Source organism: Neophocaena asiaeorientalis, unplaced genomic scaffold (genome assembly GCF_003031525.2).
Source record: "Neophocaena asiaeorientalis asiaeorientalis breed wild unplaced genomic scaffold, Neophocaena_asiaeorientalis_V1.1 scaffold37, whole genome shotgun sequence".
Lineage (NCBI taxonomy): Eukaryota > Metazoa > Chordata > Mammalia > Artiodactyla > Phocoenidae > Neophocaena > Neophocaena asiaeorientalis.
The window spans coordinates 1,773,027-1,800,464 of NW_020174269.1; the positions used below are offsets into that span (position 1 = coordinate 1,773,027).

The following is a 27,438-nucleotide window of genomic DNA, read 5'->3' on the forward strand; positions in this document are numbered from 1 at the left end:
TGTTTTCGTTTTTTGGCTATTGCTTTTGTTTATTGGCTATTTTGTTTATTGGCTATAAGTTCCTTATAAATTTTTGATATTAACCTCTTATCAGATGGATGGTTTGCAAATATTTTCTCCCATTGTGCAGATTGCTTTTTCATTTCGTTAATTGTTTCTTTTGCTGTGCAGAAGCTTTTTAGTTTTATTTAGTCCCACTTATTTATTTTTGCTTTTGTTGCTTGTGCTTTTTGTGTCATTTTTAAAAAATCATTGCCATGACAAATGTCAAGGAGATTTTCCGCTACTTTTTCTTCTAGGAGTTTTATGGTTTCAGATCTGATGTTTAAGTCTTTAATCCATTTCAAGTTATTTTTGAGTGTAAGATAGGGGCCCAGTCTCATTCTTCTGCATGTGATTATTCAGTTTCCTGAGCACCATTTATTGAAGAGACAATTCTCTCCCTATTAAGTACTCTTGGCTTCCTTGTCAAGTATTAGTTGACCATAAATGCATGGGGTTATTTCTGGACTCTCTACTCTGTTCTATTGGTCTCTGTGTATGATTTTATGCCAATACCATACTGTTTTTTTTTAAATTAATTAATTAATTTATTTTTGGCTGCGTTGGGTCTTCGTTGCTGCATGCGGGCTTTCCCTAGTTGTGGTGAGCAGGAGCTATTCTTCCTTGCAGCGTGTGGGCTTCTCACTGTGGTGGCTTCTCTTGTTGTGGAGCACGGGCTCTAGGCAAATGGGCTTCAGTAGTTGTGGCACGTGGGCTCAGTAGCTGTGGCTTGTGGGCTCTAGAGTGCAGGCTCAGTAGTTGTGGTGCACAGGTGCCCAAACCCGTGTCCCCTGCACTGGCAGACAGATTCTTAACCTCTGTACAACCAGGGAAGTCCCAATATCATACTGTTTTGAATACTAAAGCTTTGCCACACAGTTTGAAACCAGGAAGTGTAATGCCTCCAGCTTTGTTCTTTCTCAAAATTGCTTTGGTTATTCAAGGTCTTATATAGTTCCATACAAAGTTTAAGATTGTTTGGTCTATTTCTGTAAAAATGTCACTGGAATTTTGAAAGAGACTGCATTGAATCTATAGACAGTTTGGGGTATTATGGACATTTTAACAATATTAATTGTTCTGATAAACATGGGATATCTTTCCATTTACTTATGTCTTCATTTTCTTCCTCAAACTCATAGTTCTCAGTGTACAGATCTTTCACCTCCTTGGTTAAGTTTATTACTAAGTTTTTTGTTTGTTTTTGATGCTATTGTAAATGGAATTGTTTTCTTTATTTCTTTTTCAAATATTTGTTGTTATTGAATAGTCTGTTCTTTCCCCATTCATCTGCAATACTCTCTAAGTCACAAATCAAGTTTTTTATATATGTATGGATCTGTTTCCTGGGCTCTTCACTACAATCCATTCATGTAATTGTCTATCCTTGCACTGTATATGCTTTATAAAATTCTTTGCCCTCCAAATAAGTATTGATGTATGGTAGATTAAGTCCCACCCCTTCTTCAGGAATGTCTTAACTGTTCTTGGCCTTTTGCTCTTCCATGTAAATTTGAGAATCACCTTATAAAGTTTCATGAAAAGCCTGTTGGAATTTTTATTGTAATTTCATTGACTTTGTAGATTGCAAAGAATTGACATTTTTACAAGAATGGCTTCCTATTCAAGGATACGGTATATGGGCTTCCCTGGTGGCGCAGTGGTTGAGAGTCCGCCTGCCGATGCAGGGGACGTGGGTTTGTGCCCCGGTCCGGGAAGATCCCACATGCTGCGGAGCGGCTGGGCCCGTGAGCCATGGCCGCTGAGCCTGCATGTCTGGAGCCTGTGCTCCACAACGGGAGAGGCCACAACAGTGAGAGGCCCGTGTATCGCAAAAAAAAAAAAAAAAAAAAAGGATACGGTATATACTTCTCTATTTGTTTGAGTCTTTTTACTAACTTTCATTAAAATTATATCATTTTCTCCACATAGTTTTTTATTAAACATAATCTTGAGTCCTTTTGTATTGTTATTGCAAACCATATATTTTTTATTGTAAAATTAAAAATAGCTATAGTGAGTATATAAACATATATGTACAGTTTAAAGAGTAATTATAAAGCCATCACTCATGTAACCTCCATCCAAATGAAGAAATGAAACTTTGTACTATAAAAGTTCCCTGTGCCTGTCTTCAGTAACACCTTCCTTTCTCCACCCTGGAAATATTCACATTCCTTGCCTCTCGTTATAGTTTTACTACCATTGTATGCATCTCCAACTAGTTTAGTTTTGCCTGTTTTTGAACCTTGCAAAAATGGCATCATACTGTATGTATTATTATAGACTTCTCTTGGTCATTGCGATTTTGTGATCCATTTTAATACATCTAGCTGTTTTCATTCATTTTCACTAATATATATTTAATTGTATGAATATACTAAAATTTGTTTACCTATTCTACTCTTACTGGGTATGTCTTATTTCCAGTTTTTGGTTATTAAAAACAATGCTGTTATAAAAATTCATGCTCATAAGGTTTGTATGTATCTTCTGGGTCAGAAGTACATATATTTTTCTAGGTCAGTGGTTGTTAAAATGTGGTCTGAGTACACCTAGGAGTCCCTGAGACCCCTTCATGGCAACTAGGAGGTCCTCCCTTTTCCAAATATATATCTTTCTGAGTTCAAATATTCTTCATATCCTTCAGCCAAAACAGTATACCACAACATATTGAAAGCAGAAGCGGATATGAGGATCTAACTGTCTTCTATTAAGCAAATATTAAAAAGGTCTTTAAAAATGTAAAATAGTAATTGTTTTGTAGAAGATAGTTATTTTACAAAAATTTTGTTATTTTTGCTAACATGCAATGGATTTATTATTTTTTAAAATGAATTACATAAATATTTAAAATCTGTATTAATTACTGATACAGTAAATAGCTATAACCCAAATAAACAAATGCTATTTGTTGTTCTCCACAATCTTTAAGAGTGCAAAAGGGTCCTGAGTTTGAGAACTGTTCTTCTAGGGCATGGTCTTCAACCTGGTTGCACTATTCAAGGTGTATACAAGGTACAGGTAATTATAAAGAGTCTGTTTCCAGATCCCTAATGTCCAAATGTGCTGTGCCTAGCTTCATATAGCTCTCCTTTCCTACCTCCCCCTTCACAAGTGACAGTCTTGCCAGAGTTGTCTTTGCCTGACACCTTCTGGTCAAAACAAAAAGTGCCAGCCTCAAACTCTAAAGAACAAATAACAACTTAGAGGAAAACCCCTGAGACCACAGAGGAGCAGTTTTTTTTAGGAAATGCTGCTTCACCAATGCTCTTGATGCCCCTGACCCCTGTTGTATGGGACATACAACAAAGGACATTGACTCCAAGTGGAAGTCATGATTTGTATGAGCCACGCTGACACAGTTATTTATTTTACAAGGTTAAAAAAACGATATCAGTATTTTTTTAAAGCTCTTTCAATATGTATAACATTTCAATTTTATATCACTAATAATTGTAACTTATAAGACTTAGATCTTTATGGTCACAGGAAATTAAAATGAATATTTCAACTTATACACACATTTTTATTGCAAAGAATTATGAGAATTGTAAGAAAAACTTTCAAGCATAAATACATGTTACATTAGGATAAAATTCTGGGGAGGGGGTAGATTGGAAATACAAATACAAGGATAAGAAATTTCCCATTGTTAAAGAGAAGCTTGTTTGTATATTTTTTAAGTGAATGGTGGTGCATATCAAAATCACTATAGTGTTTAGAGCCTATTGGATACATTTAAAAGAATGATGTGACAGTTAAATCTATGTCAAAACTTTAACATGCAGGAATAATATCCTATGTACTTAAATGAAATTTGATGAGAAATTTTAGCTGTCAAACTAGAAATGTGTGAGGGAATACATACTTCAAAAAACTTTTATGTGCAGTGTTCTGAGCCTGGAGATAGATGGGCTCCAGGCTAGGCATTTATAACTGGCCTCCTGTTTACATTTCTTGGCGAGAAAAAGATGGGCTTTAGTCTGGACACTTACAACTAGCCTCCTGTTTGCATCTCCTGAGACAGGAGATAAGTAGGCTCCAGGTTAGATATTTACAACCAGCCTCCAGGCTTTGTCTCCTGAGGACACTTGAAGATAACAGTCATGGCAGGAACAGAGAGGGGCTAAACCTTGTTTGAGTAAAGCATCAAGAGGTCACATATTTCCCATCCTTGGAGCAAGGGAGACACTGCACAGAAAGGCTCCTTGGGGGTCAAAAAGGAGGAGGCACCACCCCAGAATAGATGATGCCAAGTCCCCCCAAAGCCCTCTGGGCTGGAATCCACCTTGGAAAAAAGTTGCACACACATGTTGGGGAGGGCCCTAGGGCAGGTCAGGTGTGGGAAAAGAAACCAGATGATTGGCCAAAGGTAAACAAAGACCTGGAAGAACTGCCCTATATAAATGATGTAACCACCTCTTTACTGTGCTTCTCCTCATTAGGGAGGATGCCCACACCCTTTCTCTCTGTGTGTGTATCTCTGCCTTGCTTCTGTCTTAACTAAACAAACTGTTTCTCTGTGTGCTCTCCCACTTGTTGTGCTGTGTCTCTAATCATAAACTTTGTACCTGTTTTTACCGTTTTTGCCTACTTGAGAAATGCATTTTTCAATGGGGTAAGAGCCAGGAAAAATTTGCTTCTAGCCTCCAGCCCTTGCTGGCCTAGTGGCTAGGATTCCTGGTTTTCATCCAGGCTACCCAGGTCCAATTCCTGGGCAGGGAACTAAGATCCCGCTTCAAGCCACCGCTCACTGCTGCTGCCTCTCTGAGATCAATACTAGCAAAGAGATTTGAGGACTAATAACGTAGAACATTGACAAACATGTAGGTGTTCACAGGATCCAACCTAGTGATAGGAAAATAAGGCCTGTATCTGGACCAGTGGAATTCAGTGGGGTTATGCATATTTTATCTTCTACTTTTTGCTGGTATTTGAATGGAGTCCTTATGTCAGCAGTTCCTCCCAGAGAAAGGAACTCATTAAACTGCTCCACTGCAGCTCAGACCAGCACCGTGGCCTTGAGCCCAGAGCTCTGCCAGTGTGAACGGGGGAGGCCTGGTTTGCTCAAGAGTGAGGCACTGATTAGCAGTTAATATGAAATGCCTTTGAGGGGCACAGAGGCAGGTTAAGACAAATGAGAGGAGGAACTGAGGAAGGCAGAAGACTGGATTTAGGTTGAATTCAGGCCTATTTGAAATAAGAGCTGTGACAAGCACATCCAGGAAAAGAGATCATTCAAGAAATATTTAAATTGTATTGGATCTCTGTCTTACGCAGACAAACACACTCACATTTTTTTCCTCCTTTCTGAGTAACTCAACCCCAAACTCCCCCCACTTCTAGCCCACAAAATGCTCCAGATGACTTTCCAATGAAGACAAAAATAATTCACTTCATCTCCCTTCACATTCCATCACTAATTCAGCAGTTATTCTTTTTCAAGGCAGCTATCGTAGCTGAAACTTAAGACAATCCCAGGGCTGGGATCTTCCTTAAAGACGAAGCATCCTTCCTGCTCAGGTGAAAATTCTGTTTCTGTTAACACCCCGCTCCATGTCTCCTTCACCTCTTGTACCAGGACAGCAGAGACTGCTAGTTGGCTACCTCAATACCTTTCTCCCTTTCTGAGAACTCTCAAACCAGACAAGGTCAGCCCAAGTTAAGAACATTAAAAATCAATCTCATTTATGAACATACCTGGAAAAGTCCTGAATGAAACACAAGCATCACTTTCACTTACATTCCGTTGGCCAGAACATACAGTCACACGACCATATCATGTTGTTAAGAAGACTGGAAAATATACTCTACGCCAGGCAGCCTTGTGCCTCCCCAAAAATTGGTTTTAAATTCTTGAAGAAGTCATTTCTGTCTCTCTCCACTCAGCAACAAGATCAAGATAAGCAAGCTTCCTTACTGGCCCCCTGCGTGATGTGCATTTATTTCTACTTTACCCTTACACAAAGAGCCTAGCACTTTGCAGACCCAGATTTATAGAGAAGTCTTCTATTAGACTCTGAGATGGGTTTTGTCACCTATCCTCCTGCATTAGACTCATCTGTCAAAACTGAAATTTAAGTTTATGAGGATTTGAAGATGCCCTGAAGGAAGAATATGGTTTCTTGTTTTTTCGAAATTCCTACTTTCCTTTCTCTTTTGATTTTTTTTTTTTTTTTTTTGCCACCTCAGCAAGACAGTTATATAATTTTAAAAACATTTACTCCTGCCCAAGTGGAAGTTCACTCTGGTATTTTTAGAGGTTTGTTTAATAAAACTTCAAAGGACAGCTAATCTTCATCTTATACAAATTATTTCAGAGAACAGAAAAGAAGGAAAGTTACACAACTCATTTTAAAAGAGTTGTTTAATCGTGACACCAAAACCAGGTGCTGACAAGGTCAGCACAAAAAGAGAAATTTAAAAATCATTCTCACTTATAAACACTGGAATTTTCAGTTAAATGGGCTAATATGTTCTCTTTTGTGCTTAGAACATGGTTTACAAACATAGATGGAAATGTCCCAAATAAAACATAAGCAAGGGACTTCCCTGGTGGCACAGTGGTTAAGAATCCGCCTGCCAATGCAGGGGACATGGGTTTGATCCCTGGTCCGGGAAAATCCCACTTTAGCAGAGCAACTAAGCCTGTGTACCTCAACTACTGAAGCCTGCATGCCTAGAGCCTGTGCTCCACAACAAGAGAAGCCCATGCACCGCAACGAAGAGTAGCCCCCGCTTGCCTGCAACTAGAGGAAGCTGGAGTGCAGCATCAAAGACCCAACACAGCCAAAACAAAAACCAAAAAACAACCATATGCAAATCCAGTCCAATAGTGTATTTAAAAAGGACATGATTCCAAAATAATTCAAGGATGGTTGAATTACACTGATAGATTTTCTAATATTAAACCATCAATTTCTTATGGCAGCTTAACTATCTCCTTTAAATATTTTGGGCTTCTCTGGACACTCATAACCTCGGGGATTTACCTTTTATCTCAGGTAGCAATAGCGGCAGAGGCTGGAGGAAAGGAGGTCAGCAGAGGGGTTAAATGAACTGGAGACCTTCCCAGAAGGAAAGCGATACCTGCTTTTAGGATCATTCTAGCGTAGGGAGCTAGAGAAGCCCGAGGGGCCGCTGGAGAAGGAGGTCCCACCGCAGGGTGCAGGAGGGGCAGACCACTCTGTCTGATTGTGCGGGTTGGCGATGGCATGACTCAGTGGGTGCCAGTCACATCTTACTCGTTGTGGATTTGTGCATTTATTACAACCATCTTGAGGCAGATAGCAGGACAGTATCCTGGAAGGAATGTCTGTTTCTAATTCCTACACAGGTGCCACTGGGCTACCTGTACTGCTGAGGGAGAGTCTGACTATGGCAGGGCTGGAATAAGATCTGGAGATGGACCAGCCCTGCCTGATTCTGGAATTAAGATCTGGGTGTCAGGCCCAGACTCTGTACAGCAGGAGGTCCTGGGGGACCAATGAATCCTGAGCTCCAGCTCTTCCTGGACTTTTCTTCTCAACAGGCTCTGCCAGGAATCTGCTTCATCTGGTATACCCACTGCCCATTCTGGGCCGCGGCTCCTATCTTTGGCGCCTGCTGGCCTCAGCATTCTCTCTTCTCTGCCTCATCACGGTCCCCCACTGCAGCCTCCATAGCCTGATTTTCAATAAGTGCCTTCGGAATCTATAAGCATAACTGTCTTACTAAGAAGTAATTACTTTGGCATTTTCCAGGGGGAATGCTTCTGTCTATAAAGAGAAAACGATATGAAATGACTGGCACTGTGCAGAAATTTATAAGCCTCTTGGGGGAAAAAAGAAATTCTTAGAGTTGTCAGATTATCAACTGATCAAAGCTACAAAGATGTTTTGGGGGGAACCCAAGATACAAATAAGAATGTCTTTGAGGAAATGGCCTTAAAGATGGAATCAAAGGGCTTGGAGGAACAAATCAAATGCCAGTGGTAAATCCACTTGTTATTTTAGGCCCCAAGAACAGGAATATAAAAACCGGGATAAAATATTAGAATGCAAGAACTGAGTGGAAATATTACTCATTTTTACAAGGACTTTTGCAAACTTTCAGAGTTGAAAAGAGCCTTTAATGAAGTTAATTTTAGTAAAGGGACAAAACCTGGATTCCCAAGGGTTAAAAAAGAATATACTGGACTTCAGAGACTTGGACACTTACAACTGGGAGCAGAAAACTGAAAGGAGCTGAGTGATATAATCAAACATCGTCAGAAATTTCCAAAAAGACAAAGCAAGTGGTCTGGCTCACAAAGAAAATGAAACGCAGGTTTTGAGTAATGATATTGTGCAGTGGGAGTAGCTGGCAGGTGACCAGACTGAGAAGTTAAAAACAGATGATGGATGGCTCACGAAAGGAGCCTTTGTTAACAATAGTTGAAAAAGATAAAGGCCATTTCCAATCTAAACTAAATGCTGAGATGCTAACTCGGCAAGGGCTGGAAAACAGAGATGTTGGAACACGAATCTTGCTGACTTATTTAAGCCAAAGTTCTACTGGAAAATGACTACAAAACTTTGCATCAGAAAGCTGATATTCTTAATAAAGTCTTGGGCAGAAAGGGAGCATTCTTCCGAAGAAGCTGTTTCAGGAAGAATAAGAGAAGGAAGAGAGAGAGCAGAAATACCAGCTGGAGAGTAAGTAAGATTCCATAAGCAGAAAATTCAAGAAGCGGAGGATGAAGTACAGAAAACAAAGATCTTACGAAACCCAGATTTCCCTTCATGATAAGAAAGGTCATGACAGCTGGCTGATTGCACCTACTGCAGAATGAGCTCTAGCGAGAAGAGGCAAGCTGCTAGCCCAAGGCAGATATTAATATGTGTGTGTCGAAGGACAATAATTTTTCAAAAGTCAGTGAATGTCCAACCAACCCCAGGAATACCATAATGATAGAGACTTTCAAAGAGAGAGTTACTAATCCAAGATCAGTCTTTTGGTCCACCCGTTGAAACTAGTGAAAGCCTCTATTTTATTGGTATTGTTTCTACCTGGACTCTCTTACTCTTGTCGTAATGGCATAGATCTGTAAAAGTGAACCTGTGTCTGTCATTGGTCCGATAGCTGATCCTAGGAGGCCATTTCAGGTATCTGAACTAGTATCTATTTCTTATCTGCATCTTTCTTTCTTTCTTATCTGCATCTATCTGGTATAGCTTCATCAGTAAATCTTACCAGGGAAACTCACCATGATCTCACATGTATTCATTCATTCCACAAATATTTAAGTATCTTTCATGAGTCAGGGATTTTACAAATGTCAGAAATACAACAAAGAACAAAACAAAAACCTTGCCTTTGTAGAGCTTACATTTTAACAGAGAAAACACGTAGGTAAAAAAGAAATTAGAAAGTAATCATATAATGCCAGGTAGGGATAGGGCTACAAAGGACAACTAAGCAGATTGAAGGGGTAGTCACGGGAGCACCACTTTACATGTGGTGATCATGGAAGGCTGCATAAGGAGATGACATTTGGGTAGAGACATGAATGGAAAAAAGGAGCGAGCCATGTGAAGATCTGGGAAAGATCCTCCCAGGCAGAGGGAATAGCCGTGCAAAGGCGCTGAACCAGAAGCATGTTTGTTGTGTTAGAGAAACAGCAGGAGTTTCCGAAGGAGAGTACTACGTGTCTGAAGGCTGAGAGCTGAGAGGTGAGAACTGAGAGAGAACATTCTATGTTCTCATATATATGAGAAAATAAAACTTCTAATGGCTCCAATAAGGTAAGCAGGGAGTTATAAGTGAAGACGGTAGAAGGGTAAACCCCTACCAGATGCTATCGTACATTATGAGTCATGTTAAAAAGTTGAGGGCTTCCCTGGTGGCGCAGTGGATGAGAGTCCGCCTGCCGATGCAGGGGGCACGGGTTTGTGCCCCAGTCCGGTAAGATCCCACATGCCGCGGAGCGGCTGGGCCCGTGAGCCACGGCCGCTGAGCCCGCGCGTCCGGAGCCTGTGCTCTGCAACGGGAGAGGCCGCAACAGTGAGAGGCCCGCAAAAAAAAAAGTTGAAACTTTAGTCTTAATAACATATTACTATCATATGTTGAGTCCTTACCACATGTCTGTCAATGTAATAAATACTAGGATTTTTCTCACTAGATCCTCATAAATATTCTATGAGTTAAGAATCAATGTTATTTCAATGTTAGAGGTGAGGAAACTGAGTCACAAAGTGGATAAATCATTTGCCCAAACACCCAGAGCTACTAAATAGCAAAATTGGCATAGGAACCCATATCATCTTGAGTCCCAAGCCTGAACTCTTATCCTCCACTATTCCACATTTTTATTTATTTATTTTTGGCTGTGTTGGGTCTTCGTTGCTGGGCACGGGCTTTCTCTAGTTGCGGCGAGCAGGGGCTACTCTTCATTGCAGTGCACGGGCTTCTCATTGCGGTGGCTTCTCTTGTTGCAGAACATGGGCTCTAGGGCACGTGGGCTTCAGTAGTTGTGGCTCGTGGGCTCTAGAGCGCAGGCTCAGTAGTTGTGGCGCACAGGCTTAGTTGCTCTGTGGCATGTGGGATCTTCCCGACTCAGGGCTCAAACCGGTGTCTCCTGCATTGGCAGGCAGATTCTTAACCACTGCACCACCAGGGAAGTCCCTGTAAAGCTGTTATTTTAATTTTATTTTATTTGGCCGAGCAGCATGCGAACTCTCAGTTCCCCAAGCAGGGATCGAACCCTGGTCCCCTGCATTGGAAGCACAGAGTCTTAACCACTGGACCCCCAGGGATGTCCCTATTCTGCACTTTTAAATGATCCATATGCATGTAGTATAATGGAGGCTATAGAGTGGGAAGGAAACCCATCAGAGGTGGGGATTAAAGGGAGAGGGGATGGTAATGTGATCTTGGTAATAAGAGTGGGGTTGAGAAGAAAGAGATGGGATTGAGAGAGGTTTAGAAAGTGGAATGATTGGGATTTGGTGTTTGATTGGATCCAAGGAGGGAGGGAGGAAAGGAGGGGGTGGGGGGAGTCAAAGATGATTTCCAGATTTCCGGTTTATGAAACTCTGTGGTTACCATTTAAGGAGACAAGAAACCAAGCAGGAAGGACAGTTTGGGGTTTAGGGGGAAGATGATGAGTGGTTTTAGATTAAGGATGGTGGAATAAGGACCTCTGAAAATCCACTCCTCCATGTAAGCAACAAGATCACTGACCAAAAAAAAAAAAAAAAAAAAAAAAAGTCAAAATCAACTTTTTAGAACTCGGAAATTAACCAAAGGCTTGCAAGAATCCAAAAAGCATTTATTCAAGAAAATCGACGGAATCTCAGTAGAAACAGTGGGCTTTGTACTGGGGCAAGAAGGCAGATTCTAGCAGTCTGAAGAGTGAGTAGGAGTGAGGAAACCAAAATAGTATTCAGCCCTTTGCTTGGAAAGACAAGAGAGATGGGGCTTTAGCTGGAGGATGGGTGAGGATGCAGTGCTCTTTTTTATTCTGTAGAGATGTAAATAGTGCAATATAGCTGGTAAAAAGCCTGGTCTTTCAGGAGGTGAAAAGGCCTGGCATCCTGATAGGCAAAACAGCTGAAATTTGACACCTAGAGACAAGCTATTCAGGTTCTTCTTAACTCTATTCTTGGATTGATTTCACTGTTGGCCCTTTTTGCTCTAGAGATAGAAGCTTGTCTTTAAAAATTAAGAAAAAAGGCAGAATTGATGACCAAGAAACATCATTGTGAGGGAAGATTGGTTATTTACATAATTCAAGTTCTGTGCAATTCTTTTAATGTAGTTTTATAATCATTAGTCATCAATTTCCATAAAGGTATGCCAATGTTAGGTTTACAGCATGTCATCTTGACAATCTGTCTTCAGAACATCCTAGGGATTCTCAAACACCATATGCAGGAGTTGGAAAACTGCTTGGTCTAATTGGGCAAGCACTGAGTTCTAACTGAAAACCAGGGCAAATAAGTCTAGAGATCTAATGTACAGGCATGATGACTATACTTAATAATACTGTGTCAACCAGAAAATATGCTAAGAGAATAGATATCAGGTGCACTCACTGGACAAAATGCTAACTATGTGAGGAGATGATATGTTAATTTGCTTGACTCTACTGCTTATTTCAGCATGTATATCAAATCATCATGATGTACACCTTAGATATATATACAATTTTTATTTTAAAATATATAAATAAAAAATAAATCTATTCATTAAAAAATAAAACAGGAAGGACTCTACTTGTTCTCAAACTTGGCTGCACAAGCAAATCTACTGGGAGCTTTAAAAAGTACTGATGCCTGTGTTCCAACCTAGAAACTGCATTCAAATTTAGTTTCTTATCTTCTAAAGGTCAGTTTTTTTTAGTTCAGGATCCAGTCCAGGATCACATGTTGCATTTAATTGTCATGCCTCTTCAATCCCCTTCAAACAAATCCAGTCTTTCTTTGCTTTCATGACTCTGAGCTTTTTGAAGAGTATAGTCTATTTCACAGAAGAGTCCTTCAATTTTTGTTCTTCTGATATTTTCTCATGTTCAGATTGAGATTATGCATTTCTGGCCATGAATACCACAGAAGTCTTTCTCATTGCATTCTGGAGGCACAGAAAATTTTATTTGTCCCATTACCAGTGATGTTAGCTGCAGTCACTGAAGGGGTACATGCTATTGACATGATTCAACACTGATGATGTTAATAGGCCCAGATAGAGTTTGCCAGCTTTCTTCACTGTAAAGTTACTTTTGCTCTCTCTTTCCATACTCTACTCTTTGGAGGCAAGTCATTAAGCATTGTCACAATCTGCGTTTCACTCCTTGTGTCTTCTGACCTCTTGGTTGATTTAGAAAAAGAATTTATACATTACAGTTTACTCTGTGCTGGTAAGTTTTGAGAAATGCAGTCATATATCTATCACTCCAGTACCATACAGGTTAATTCTATCACTCTAGAGATACTCTGTGCTTTCCCTAGTTAACCCCTTCTTCTCCTGGAAACCACTGATCTGTTTTCCATCCTTACAGTTTTGCCTTTCCTAGAATGTCTCATGAATGGAATCATTCAATATGTAGCCTTTCCATTCTGGTTCTTTCAACTTAGCAAAATGCATTTAGGATCCATCTATGTAAATTTGTGGATGAATAGCATGTTCCTTTTTTCTTGCTGAATAGTTTTCCATCATGTATACCACAGTTTGTTCATCTATTCACCTATTGAGGGACATCTTGGTTGCTTCCATTTTTTGGTGATTATGAATAAAGCTGCTAAAAACATTCACATGCAGCTTTTTGTATAGACATAAGTTTTCAATTCAGTTGGGTAAATACCTAGGGACATGATAAGTCATATGGTAAGTCCATGTTTAACATTATAAGAAACTGTCTTCCAAAGTGCCTGTATCATTTTCGCTTTCCCACAGTTCTTGTTCCAAATCTTTGACAGCATTTGCTATTGTCAGAGGTTTTTTTTTTAATATTCAAACGGTATGTCACAGCATCTCATTGTTTTGCAATTTGCCTTCCTTAATGACAAATTACATTGAGCATCTTTTCATGCTCAATGGTTTATTTGCCATCCATATATCTTCTTTGGTGAAGTGTTCTGGTTAGATATTTTGTCCAGTTTTATTTATTTTTATTTTTTTAAAATAAATTTATTTATTCATTTTCATTTATGTATTTTTGGCTGTGTTGGGTCTTCGTTGCTGCGCGCAGGCTTTCTCTAGGTGTGGCGAATGGTGGCTATTCTTAGTTGCAGTGCGTAGGTTTCTCATTGTGGTGGCTTCTCTTGTTGTGGAGCATGGGCTCTAGGCATGCTGGCTTCAGTAGTTGTGGCTCGTGGGCTCTAGAGCACAGGCTCAGTAGTTGTGGCACACGGGCTTAGTTGCTCCACGGCATGGTATCTTCCCGGACCAGGGCTCGAACCTGTGTTCTCATCTTAACCACTGTGCCACCAGGGAAGTTCCTGTCCAGTTTTAAAATTGAGTTTTTTGCTTTCTTATTGTTGAGTTTTAAGTGTTTTTTATGTATTCTGGATACAAATCTTTCATTTCATATGTGATTTACAAATATTTTCTCCCAGTCTGTGGCTTGTCATTTCACTTACTTCAGCAGTATCTTTCACTGAATGAAATATTTTAATTTTGAGAAATTCCAATTTATCAAACTTTTCTTTTGTGGATTATGCTTTTGGCGTCATATCCAAAAGCTAATCACCAAATACAGGGTCATACAGATTTTCTCCTATGTTTTCTTCTATAAATTTTCGTTTTGCATTTTACATTTAAGTATAAAATCCATTTAGAGTTAATTTTTTTGTAAGGTGTGAGTGTCAAAATTTATTGCTTTTTTTTCGTATGGATGTCCAATTTGTCCAGTACCATTTGTTGAAGCGCCTTTCTGTCTTTGATAAAAATCAGTTGACTATAATTGTATGGATCTATTTCTGAGCTTTCTATTTTGTATCTATCTATGTGTCTATCTTTTCACCAATACCACACTGTCTTGATTCCTATATCTTTAGAATAAATCTTGATATCAGGTCATGTGAGTCCTCCTACTTTGTTTTTCTTTTTCAAGATTGTTTTGGCAATTCTGGATCCCTTGAATCTTTACATGAATTTTAAGATCAACTTGTCGATTTCTGCAAAGGAGGCAGCTGGGATTTTGATAGAGATTGTGTTGAGTCTGTGGATCAATTTGGGGAGTATTGCTATCTTAACAAATCAAGTCTTCAAATCCATGAACATGAGAGGTTTTCCACTTTAGATCTTTAATTTCTTTCAACAATATGTTGTAGCTTGCAGAGAGTAAGTTTTGCACTTTTTTTTGTTAAATTTTCCCCTGCATACAGCCACTGTCATTATTTGCAGCAGTTTTGTTCTATAAGGTCGCTGCCAACATTGAATTAGCCAATACTTGAATACTGCTTCTAAGGGAAATGTGGACAAGGTTAGATTCTTGCGAGTCTCTGGTCACATTTTCCATTTTCGTCAGTCAAAATACCATTTGCATTATGTAGGTTTGTTTGCCAGCATTCTTGCAAAACAAGCCAGTCTCAGCAGCTGTGAAAACCTGTTCTTCCACGTAATTCTTTTTCTACTAAACCCTTAGCAGAAATTGAAAAATTCTTCCACAGTCTACCTGGCTTCCTGGGCAAGTTTAACGAGTTAAGGCAGGAGAGTGGCCTCTAATTCCAGCTCTCATCATAACTAGCTGTAACTTTGGGCAAGTCACTTAGAATCTCCACTCTAAAACTCTGATAAAATAAGACTGTGGATGGGAATATCTCCATCGTTCCACTCACTCTAGAGTCCTATACTTAAAAAAAGGGGGCGGGGGGAACTGGTGGGGGGAGGGGGGAGGTTATATGGTAATTTTTAAAGCCCACAGCACCACCTGGTGGTCAAAGAGAAGACAGACTGAGGAAGAGTGTTAATAGACATATCCAGCTACATCTACATTTTGCTTGTTTGAAAACTTCACATTTTCAGACAATTTCTCCTCTAAAATGGCTACACACGTACAATAATACCTATAAAAGCAGTCGTACGGCATTATGTTTAACATCACACCCTGCATAGAGTGCCTTGTAAATATAAAGACTCTAACCCTTGAATAGCCATCATTACTGAGCTATTATTATGCTTTGGTTAAAACAAAAACAAAAACAAAACAAAACAAAAAACTACTGAGCAAGTAGAAGAATTACATGAAATGAAAATATACTTCATTGTACCAAAAAAATCCATCATGTTAAAATTATTCACACATAGTTGAGTAAGAAAATGATAGTATTCATTTATAACCTCCCCCAAATAAAATATCTGTGAGTCCATATGTATATAAATACATAGGTGAATGAATAAAATGGAGCTGTAAATACAGGAAAAGAGACAGCTCTTCTTTACAAAATAACTCTAATCAATAAATATAAAAGGAATGAGAGAAATAGAAAATCACCATTAGATTACCACTGTAATAATTGCTGCAGGCAATATTCACTTCTGTACACTAAAATTATACTGTATAAGCAAACGTTTGAGGAGAAACAGGATAATTTCCTAGTCTCAAAACATCCTCCCCAGGACGTTTATTAATTATAAAGGGAAAGATAGTAACTTTATACTAGTTTAATTCAGCAGATATCACTTAATGAAGTGACCAAGGTTAACATCACCAGAAGTAAGACATGTTGATATCATGTACCCTTTGATATGATTTCTATTCTTGTTAAGACAAACTGGTTTTAAAAAGAGAGAAAAGTCTATGCATGTTTTCTCACTAAGAGCTTTTTGCTCTTCTTTTTCACATTTCTTTTTTTTTTTTTTTAAGTCATTAAGCTAAGGACACTTAGTAGATAGCAATTGTAAGACAATCCAAATGTGTTTAACATTCATAGTTATCCACTGGGCTTACGGGTCAATAAAGAAAAGAAGACTACTCTGGTGGCTTTTCAGTATCTACAGTAAACTCAAACTTCAGTAAAATTAACAGAAATTTTATTTGAAATTCATTGTATTTGTAAGGAGGAAGGAAATATTTAAATCCCCTTTTGATAAAAAGAGAATTCTCATGGTATCTTGACCAAGCTACCTTCAAACCAGTTTCCAGAAAAATCAAAGAAAGGGTAATATCAGATTTATGTCCAAAAGCATTAAGAAAACTGCAAGCACAAGAAGAAAATAGAGAATTCAGTTTCTTTCAAGTATCCATAAAACATCCATGAACATTGTTAATCTATTAGGCCAAAGAGAAAATATCAATTTCAAAAGTAGAAATATTATATTTTCTGATTACAACACGATAAAGCTAGAAATTAATTACCAAATCAGGAAAAAAAAAAGTTTCCTTGTCCTGGAGATTTAAAAAGTATCTTAAATGATGGCTTGAGTCAAAGGGAAAAACCAAAATATCAATCAAAGTTGGACCTTATGAGATGGATTTAAAGCATAAGGGCAATCTCTAGCCTCTGTGGTATCATTGTGTGTGGGTCAGAAAAGTGCTCCTTCTTCAAGTAAAAAGCAAGACCAGCACAACTGCATCTGTGGATGGTCATGAGGTGATGGCTCTGAGCCCAGCTGGCTGGAAGATGAGCATCACTCTCAGGGAAACTAAAGTCAAAGTGAGTTGGGAGCTGTGAAAGAACAAAAATGTAAATTTCTCTTCTCTAAGGAAAAAAAAACCAAAAAACTGCTGGATAATGAGTTTTCCCTTAAGATTAGAAGCAAACTTCTAGTTAGTAAAGTGCCTGCTAGCAAGATTTTGAAGGCCAAGAAAAAGTCTCACCTAAGGAATCTTTTCTTTGGTTGAACTTAATATTCTTAAGGCCCTGAATCCTAAGGACAAAGAGACAAGAGTACACTTGGTTTAATACTCTTCAATTACTTTTCTATAAGCCACTATAAGATTTAATTGTTTCAAATACTTTAGGTAAATTATGCCATTTTAAACAAGTTCTTGTAAAGAGTAATTAAACTTTTATATCCCCTGATGTAAATGATTCAGGAGCAAGCTTACCAAGCTTGTCCTAAAGGATGCCACACGGCCATGGCTCAAGGGCCCAGCCGCTCCGCGGCACGCGGGATCCTCCCGGACCGGGGCACGAACCCGCGTCCCCTGCATCGGCAGGCTGACCCTCACCCACTGCGCCACCAGGGAAGCCCCTAATTAAACTTTTATATCCCCTGATGTAAATGATTCAGGAGCAAGCTTACCAAGCTTGTCCTAAAGGATGCCTGAATTCAGGGCATCCTGGTGGTCCAGTGGCTAAGACTCCATGCTCCCAATCCAGGGGGCCTGGGTTTGATTCCTGGTCGGGGAACTAAGAGCCCACATATCGCAACTAAAGATCCTGCATGCGGCAATGAAGATCCCACGTGCTGCAACTAAGACCTGGCTCAGCCAAATAAGTAAACATTTATTGAAAAAAAAAAAAAAAAAAGGATGCCTGCATTCCAAGCCAAGAAAAGTCTCAATTTGTAATTGTATTGTTAAGAAACCATTCAGACATTGTCTTACTGCATTAGCATATTTTTTAATGGAGCAATTCCTGATGTTATTTCCCTAAAATCACAGAAAGATTGCAGCATTTTTTGGGTTCTATTTTGTAAGGATGACTTTCTTTTGCAGTAGTATCTCTCCTAGAATGGGGCCAATAAGGGCTCCAGGTGCTATGAAAGAATGGGGACCCTCACCAGGGATGACTTCTCTCAGCCATGCACTTAAGTGTTAGAAAAACATCCCACAGTTGACAACATGTTGTGTATGGTGGGGATGAGGGGAAAGTCAATGAATATGATAAATATGAAAGTCATTGAATGAGATGAATAAAAACCTAGAAAAGTAAGGAAGGGAAGGACTAGTGTAGAGATCTTTCTGGAGAGGGGAGTAGCTTTAGGTTTTGAGTCACCGGGTGGGAGTTTAAGAGGTTTCTATTGTGACTCAAAGGAAACAGAATCTGGGGACAGGCCACAATGGTTCAGTGACAGAATAAAGACCTGGTTTCCAGGATCAAGGAATAAACACCAGAAGCCTGGAGGAGGAGAGATGGAGCCCTAGCTCCTGGTCCCCTTTCCCACCCTCCTTCCCCCTAAGTTGTGTAAGATGTTACCTTCCACCTAAACATCATCTTCCTGGTTTCAGACCTTAACTCTGGTCTCTGAGTTCTGCTTAGTTCCACATTCTCTACCCATTTGCACAGAGGACCACCACCTTCCCTTCCTGGAATCTCTAAGGTTTTCTGCTTTGCTCATGCCCTGGTCATCAGCCCTACTAATTCAGTCTGAGATGGAAGTGCCCACCCTCTCTAAAACGCTTAAGTCTCCTGATCTCAATGAAGAGCCTTTGGACCCTAGGATTATCACTGCCTTATTTGAAATTGGATCACTTCCCCCTGTTTCTTGCAGTTCTCTCCCTTCCCTAAAAAACAGTGACCATGAAGCAACTGAACAACGAATTGCAAAGAAGTTTGAAAACATCTTAAAAGAAATTAAAGATATTGTTAAACATATGACAAGTTATGAAGAGAAGGTCATAGAAACAAAAGAATCTTTTGAGGAAACCAATATCTCTGAGAATGTGACAGAACTTAAAGAAAAAATCAGAGAACTTGATAAAATAAATAAAGTACTATTGGAAAAGCTGCTTGCTAGTTGGGACTTAGGGAAAGAACAGAATTCAAAGAAACAGGAGATGATGTTGGAAAACCCAAACTCCAAGGACACCATGCAAGGTTGTGCAAGGGATTTGGTAAACTGTTCAGAAGAAAAAAGAGCCCTTCATGAAACTCAACTAAGTAAGGAAAAAGCAAAGTACAGATTCCCTCTTGTCCAAGAAGAAAATATCAGACTGAGGTACAACATGGAGCAGTTACTACAGGAAGCAATACACTGGAGTGTGCAACATACAGAGCTCAGTGAACTAATAAAATCCTCTCAGAAATCTCAGGCAGACATCAAAACTCTTGAAAATAATGGCGCCCATTCCCCAACTCAAACGAATAATGGGGTGTCAGCTAAGCATGAGCTGGAAGAACAAGTGAGGAAACTGAAACAAGACACATATTCACTGCATTTGATTGCAGCTTTGCTGGAGAATGAATGCCAAATCTTAGAGCAGAGGGTAGAGCTTCTCAAGGAATTCCATCATCAGAAAGAGGGACCTCTACAAGGGGAGCCAATTCAGATAAACTATGAGCAGAACAAGAAAGAACAGAAGCTATCAGAGGCAGAGAAGGTCAAAATACATAAGCAAAACATGCAAGAAATGTTTCAAAAAGGAGACCAATCCTATAGAAGCCTGGATTTTTGTCATAAAAGGAAAGCTCGTAATAATTTGTTCAATACTCATATTGCAAGAAGAGCTCTTGTAGGAAAAAAGAGGCCAGCCAGCAGCCTAAGTTAGAAAATACCAAAAGTAGAAGAAAAGGCAGTTCTTTAAAAAAACTACAGTATATCCAGCTCCAGGCATGTCAATCATCAAACCTAGGATAGACCTTTCGGTTCAACCAAGAAATAGCTATAGAACAAGAAGATTAACATTTAACATTATTCATTACCTCAGCGGTCAGGTAAGTTTGGTCTTTAATGACTATCAGTGTCAACTTTTGGTCACATTTGTCATCTTTACAATCTGTTTTTGTAGTTATTAGATAGAGATCCTATGACACTTAAACCAAAAGTGAGAATTTACAGGTCCAAATAAGTAAAGATCTAAATAAAAACCACAACAAACAAAGGAAAGGGTTTTTTTTCTTTCTTTATTTAATCATTACCTTGGGGAGGAAGTTCTGGGGAAAAAAGTGTATAACACTTTAACTGTGAACCTTTAAAGCTCCCTTTTCAAATGCATATTCCTTTTCCTATTTATTGATATTATCCACTGAAGTGTGGGCAGTAGTTGAGTTAAAAAAAATAAAAAGCTGATGAGCCACCCCTAAACAGTTTTTCTCTTCTCATAAATCTCCCTATTCCCTGGATCTACTGTTACTAATATTCCTCTCTTGCTCCTCAACTAGTAAATGGTGGGCATACCAGGCAGCAGAGGCCCTTGGGGAAGGACACCTTGACTTCTTTAGAAGAATAGATGTGTGTCTAGATTTTGTTCTGTGCTGGAAAAATTCCTCTCATTACTCCAGGTGGGGGCAGTAGAGTTATTCAGGGAAAAAACAGTATCTTCTGTTAAGTGAGCTGAACTTTTTGGTTCCAGAAAAGATGGAGCAGAATTGTTTCTCCCTATTCCTCCATTAGATAAGCTAAAAACCCTGGACATTATGTATAAAATGAATGTAAGAAGACGCTGAAAGATGGAGTTAAGGAGAGGTACTGGCCAGGGACCTTGAGACTTAAAGAACAGCATAGTGTTAAGTTCCCTGAGTTTCCTTTTTGTCTCTTATATATGCTGGGAGCCGATAACCCAGAAATGCCAATGCATTTAGACAAAAAATGCACGTGCACCCACGCCCACAAGCCTGCGTTCTCTTGCTAAGGGACGAGGAAACAGTCTGGCAAGACAGAAACTTTTTTAAAAAAACTGCCCTACTCTGGCCAAACTGCATAAAAAATGCCATGCCTCCACTCTCAGCCCCATCAGCAAATACTGAACAGAGACACTAGACTTTCACACTTGCCTGGGAGTAATGAAGCACTCCTCCTTCTTTCTTCTAGGGTGGTACATACAGAGGTGTCAGAGAAGGGACCTTGGAGTTCCACTCCCACCTGATGGTAACAAGGTGCTCCTCCCTGAGCCCCTTCTCCCAGCAGAGTAAAATGTCAGTGAAGGCCACATAAGTAGCCTAGATTTCTATACCCTCCCCCTGCTGGCACAGCATAGCCAAAGCCTGCTAAAAGAGAAGATTTAGCTAGGATCCAGGGTCTCAAAACACAATGCCCCAAATGTCCAGAAAACATAGAAAACTCACTCATCATATCAAGAATCAGGAAAATCTCAACTTGAATGAGAAAAGACAATCAACAAGTGCCAACAATGGGATGGCACAGATGTTGGAATTATCTGACAAGAAATTTAAAGCAGTCATTATAAAAATGCTTCATTGAACAATTACAAGCACACTTGAAAAAACAAAAATAATAGAAATTCTCAGCAAAGAAACAGAAAATATAAAGAAGAAACAAATGGAAATTGTAGAAATGGAAAATATAATTTGTAAAATAAACTCAATGAATGTGCTCAGTAGTAGAATGTTGATGTCAGAGGAAAGATTCCATCAACATGAAGATAGAGAAATAGAAATTACCCATTCTGACCAACAGAAAAAATAGGCTGAAAAAAACCCACAGTCTCAAGACACTTGGAATAAAAATAGGTCTAACACTGGTGTCATCAGAGTCCCCCCAAAAAAGGTAGAATGTGGGCTGAAAAAGTATTCATTGAAAAAAATGGCTGAAAATTCTCTAAATTTAGTGAAAGGCATAAACCTACAGATTCAAGAAACTGAGTGAACTTCAAATAGTATAAATTCAAAGAAGTTCAAGGCATTCATAATCAAATTTCTGAAACCTAAAGACAAAGTGAAAATCTTGAAAGCAGTTATAGAGAAAAGACTCATTCAATGTAGGGGAACAATGATCCAAATGACAGTGACTTTCCCATCAGAAACCTCAGGGGCTAGAAGGAAATGAAAATTTTTCAAGAACTGAAAGAAATGTCAACCCAGAATTATTTACCCAGTGAAAATATCCTTTAGGAATGAAGGTGAAATCAATAAATTCTCACGTAGAGGAAAACTGAGAGAATTAGTAACTCATTTCTCATTTGTTGAAAAAGCCCATTTGGTTATACAACTAACCCTCACTTTTTTATATTCAAGAAAATGAGTGTTCCCTCTAGCCTCAGACTTTGTCTTTTTCCATTTCCAAACAGGAATTTCACATAGGAGATGCTAAATGAATGAAATGAGAAACTACAGCATAGTTGAACGAAACAATCACTTCTTGTATTTCAGCTTGTTCATATGCATTACCTAACAAATTCTGTCAGTGTCATTTATCTGTCAAATGTTAAGGGGCTAACTTTCTAGTTCCTCGTCTGTGCACTAATGTTCCCCTGGTACCACAACAAACAAGAGAACTGCAGGATTTTCAAGTTTTTGAGAGAAACACTGCAATATGCAACATCTGTTGCACACAATAAAAACTCAAGGTAGTCATAGTTTCAACTTTAGATTGATGTAGCATCATACCCAGAAGAAAAATTTCCATTGGTGAGAACTCAGTCACAAGGCCACACCTATCTGAAAGCAACTGGGAACTGAGGTTTTTAGCTGGATAACCATGTTGCCCAGGCAGAAGAAGAATTACTTTTGGAACAATGTGAGGTGGAGAGAAAATATTTTTGTTTCTGCACAGTTAGGGCATTCTAAGCAAATTTTATGGAAACTTGAGATCCTGGACTACAAGCAAGCTCTAGAAGATATTTTCCAACCGTACAGATAATAAGTGTTCAAAAGACTTACCTAACTTTAGATATGTGTGTTAACATTTTAAATTGGGGGTGAGGCCTGGGATTGGGAGACTCCTCTGGGTTATAAAGCTGGAGACACTGGACTTGTATGACTCCTGGAGAGATTTATTGGATTGGCCAAAAAGTTTGTTCGTGTTTCTCCATAAGCCGTTACAGAAAAACCCAAAGGAAATTTTTGGCCAACCCAATACATTATAAAAGGGTTATAGTGAGAACCCAGGATCCAGAGGGTTTTTTTCCTCCCTCCTTTTAGAGGAGGAGAAGGACAGCTGCCTTTCTTTTCTACATAAAAGCCTGGATTCCTTTTCTCATCATTCCTCCCTTATATTACAGGCCCTGTTGCATGTAGGGTGACATCTGGTTCTCATCTCTCTCCAGGGGTAAGACTTGGAGCAAGGGGAACTAGCATAATTATTATTATGTAAGTAATAATAATCTGTCTCTGATTAAAAAACCTCACGTGTGCATTCAGGATAAAAGAGAGATGAATATTAAAAATCCAACAAAGACAATCACAATCTCCACCACAGGTTCTATTATGAATGAAGCATAGGGCATGAGAAATTTTCATATGTTGTAAGTACAAAATATGCAATTTGAAATATTGCTCCCTACGCCATAAACATTTCTTTCTCATGTCTGGAATACGTATCACTTTATAAATAATCTAAGAGACAAAATTTTCCTGTTATAGCCCTTAGTAAAAGAAAAAGATTCCCAGTTAAACAGTATTGGGGCTACTAAAAGAATCACATATTTTTTCCATTTGCCTTTCCCTCTAATGGAAACTACCATCTACTCTATTCTGTTTTCCAGCCATCTTGGTTAATAAAACATTGTGCAGTTCATTCTATACTTTACCAAATATGTGCTACATGTTACCAAGAAAAAAATTTTTGCTAAAATAAATACAGCTTTTTAATTGTCAGATACAGCAAGTGATCTCTGCTATATCAGACCCTCTAGATTCAGTATTGCATTTAAGATTTTATATGTGTGATAAAATTGTTCTTCTACCACAAGGCCATATATATTTTTTTTATCCAATTCCTAAACATGTAAATGAAAATTTCTGAAAACAAGGCATTTTTAAAGGCGTTTCATGTGGGTTCCAGTGGATAACAATCTATTATATACTTTTAGTTAATGTAAATTTATTTGGAGAAGTATCATGGCATTTTATACATGGAAGGATCTTTAGGCCATCACTTGTTGGCAGTGAAAAGCCAAGGTGTGAAATTAGTGAAAATCTGGAATAATTAGTATTGACCTAGTCCAGAGTTCTTTAACCCTATATTTTCTCATACCCGAGGGTCAAATTCCAATAAAAATCAAACTGTTTTTGAAACTTGTAGATGTCCAGCCCTATCGTCAGTATACTTCTGTCCAACAGCAATAGTAACTTTCAAGATATATATTTTTGGATAACCTTCTTAGGAAGAAGGGAAAACCCATACAAACTTCTTTGTCAAATAAATTTTTCCCAATAAATTCTTCACAGTAATGAACTAGATTCTTGATTTCAAAGTACTTGGATCCCTAAAAGTTTTCCCCATCAAGCCATAGCAGTTCCACAGATTTTTTTTTAAAAGTTCTTTATAATAGTGATATTTTAGTAAAAATAAGTACCTTGTTTCCCCTTTAAAATATATTCCATGAGCCAAATATTATTTTTTTAAATTTGGTTTCCATTCAGATCAAAATATGAGTTTATTTACTACCTTTTAACTGTTTAAAAACTTATGAAATATACAGAAAAACACATAAAACTTATATGTACAACTTAACAAAAGATTAAAAATTAAAAATCTATGTAACCACCCCTTGGGTCACATCATACTGTTTTCTAAAGTGGTTGTACCAATTTAAGTGCCATTCATTACTGTAAGAGTGTTTCTATTGCCCTATAGTCGCACTTAAATTTAGTATTGTCAGACTTTTTAATTCGATGGTTATGTAATAGTACCTCTTGGTGGCTTTAATTTGCATTTCCTTGATTACTGAGTTTAGTCAACTTTTTATGTTTGTTAGTCATTTGTGTTTCACTTTTCATGAAGTACCTATCTTTTGCTTCAAATTATTGATTTATAGGAGTTTTTTATGTATTCTGAACACTAGTCCTATGACAATTATGAGTTACAAACATTCTCTCCCACTCTGTGGCTTGGCTTTTTTACTTTTTTGTGGTTTCTTTTGGTGAACTGAAGTTCTTTTTTTTTTTAAACATCTTTATTGGAGTATAATTGCTTTACACTGTTGTGTTAGTTTCTGCTGTACAACAAAGTGAATCAGCTATACATATACATATATCCCCATATCACCTCCCTCTTGCATCTCCGTCCCACCCTCCCTATCCCACCCCTCTAGATGGTCACAAAGCACCAAGCTGATCTCCCTGTGCTATGCGGCTGTTTTCCACTAGCTATCTATTTTACATTTGGTAGTTGAACTGAAGTTATTAATTTCAATGTAGCCCAGTTAATTAAACTTTTCCCTTTTAATTGTGGCTATGTTTTATTTAAGAAATCCTTACCTATACCATGGATAAACGTCTTCTAAATTTCTTTAATTTCTTATCTTTCATATTTCTTTCTTTAATCTCTGAATTGGATCTAGACAGAGAGATTCATCAATGTATTTAGGTTGGTTGTCCAAGGATTCTGCAATTATGGATATTTTCATTCCTTTTTCCATGTCTATGCTTTGGGGGCACTTTTTAATCTTTCCAATAAGAAAACTATGAGAAGCTTTATATTAAAAAAAGTAAGGATAGTATAATGAAGAAGCATTGCACAAAGAGGGAGGTGATTCTGGATCCTAACTTGTCTGGGTCCTAACTCATCTGTTCCTTTTACAAGGTACAGAGATGGAGGAGTGGAGATACAAGGTGGAGATAGTAACTTTCTTTTGGACCAGGGACCAATGGTCAAAGATTCTCTGGCTCTCTCAGCTAAGGTCTTATTGCTCTCTGAGGAGTAGGAACAGATTAGATGAGAGAATTAGAAACTAACCAGAAGCAAGCGTGTCCCAAAAGGAAGGGAACAATAGCAAATAATCCAGGTATACAAGATATCCAGGAGTTGGGGTCATTGATATTTTGAAAGTAAAAAAGAAAGGTAATTTTACATAAAGGAGAAAGGTACACCAGATCAAAGTGAAGTAGAGGAGTGGATTTATCATCATCATGCAATCATCATTATTATTTTTTAAATGTTCTCCCACAAACCTGATCAATGTAGAAAGTAATGATTAAAATGTTTCTTAACACAAATAAGGCCTCAGACAAAGATTCATCATAGGAGTGTCACAGTCAGTTGAGTGTTCTCTTCTAACAATTACAGTTTTCTCGAAGAAACCACTAACCACTAATCCATATTTAATTAAGTCTTCTCTCACAGGGACGCATACTGTACAGCATTTTGGTTGGCACTGGTCTGTTATGAAGCTTCATCTTATGAGGAAGTAGGTGCTGATATTTGCATTCTATTTTTATTTTAAGAATTTTTTTTTTAATTTAAGAGAAACGTACCATTTAGTAATTCTCAGACTTTTCTGGGGAAATATCCTATTTTGTTTATTTGTATCTTTACCCTTTTTCTTGATCTACCACATTAGTCTTTTCCAAAAACTGGATTTGGGTTTGTTAATCTTCATTATTTTTTTATTCCATTTCAATAATTTCTGTCCTTATTTTGATGCCCCCCCTTTTTTTAGTGTTTTGTTGTGCTTTTTCAATTTCTTGAGTTGAACCCTTGCTGTGTTTATTTTTAACTCTTATTGTTTCCTCAAAAAAAATATTAAAAGCTATAAATTTCCCTGTACATACTGTGGATGTAGATCGTAAATATTCATAGGAAATGCTTTCATTATTATTAATTTTAGTTTTAAAAAATATTTTTATATTATTTCCTTTATAACCCAAACATTATTAAGCAGGTCAGTAGATACACTGCTATGACTTTAAGTATTATTTTTTAAGTTATACATAGACATCATATGTTGTCCTTTGTGTGTTTGATATATTTCGTAGGAAAAAACTTATAATGAAAATATACTTATAGCCCAGCAATTTTACTTATAAACTCTATAGAAACTCTTGCACATGAGCAAAAGTAGACTGTACAGTAATATTCTTTGCAACATTGCAGTATTGTGGGAAATAAACCCTAATCTATCAGTAAAGAATAATTAAATTGGGCTATATTTTGAAAAGTAATAGTATAGAAATTAAAATGAACTAAATTTACGTGTATCAGCATGCAGAGATGGTTTTTGACATCTTTGGTCAGAACTCTGGGCTGATATCAATTACAATATCTAATCAAAAGAAGCATATTTTCTTATTAATCTAAGAATTTTAATAAAACTAACCACCTAAAGTTTTACATATCTTAAATAAACAAAGTGTTTACACAAGT

General features: G+C 38.0%; 1 protein-coding gene across 1 annotated transcript; it reads left to right on the forward strand.

Moving 5' to 3' along the window:
• The first annotated feature begins 18,572 nt into the window (after positions 1–18,572).
• On the forward strand, positions 18,573–20,280 carry SPZ1 (spermatogenic leucine zipper 1). Its single transcript, XM_024755726.1, has one exon. It carries the CDS (start codon positions 18,791–18,793, stop codon positions 19,940–19,942), a length of 1,152 nt encoding a protein of 383 aa, XP_024611494.1. The 5' UTR covers positions 18,573–18,790; the 3' UTR covers positions 19,943–20,280.
• Positions 20,281–27,438: the final 7,158 nt, after the last annotated feature.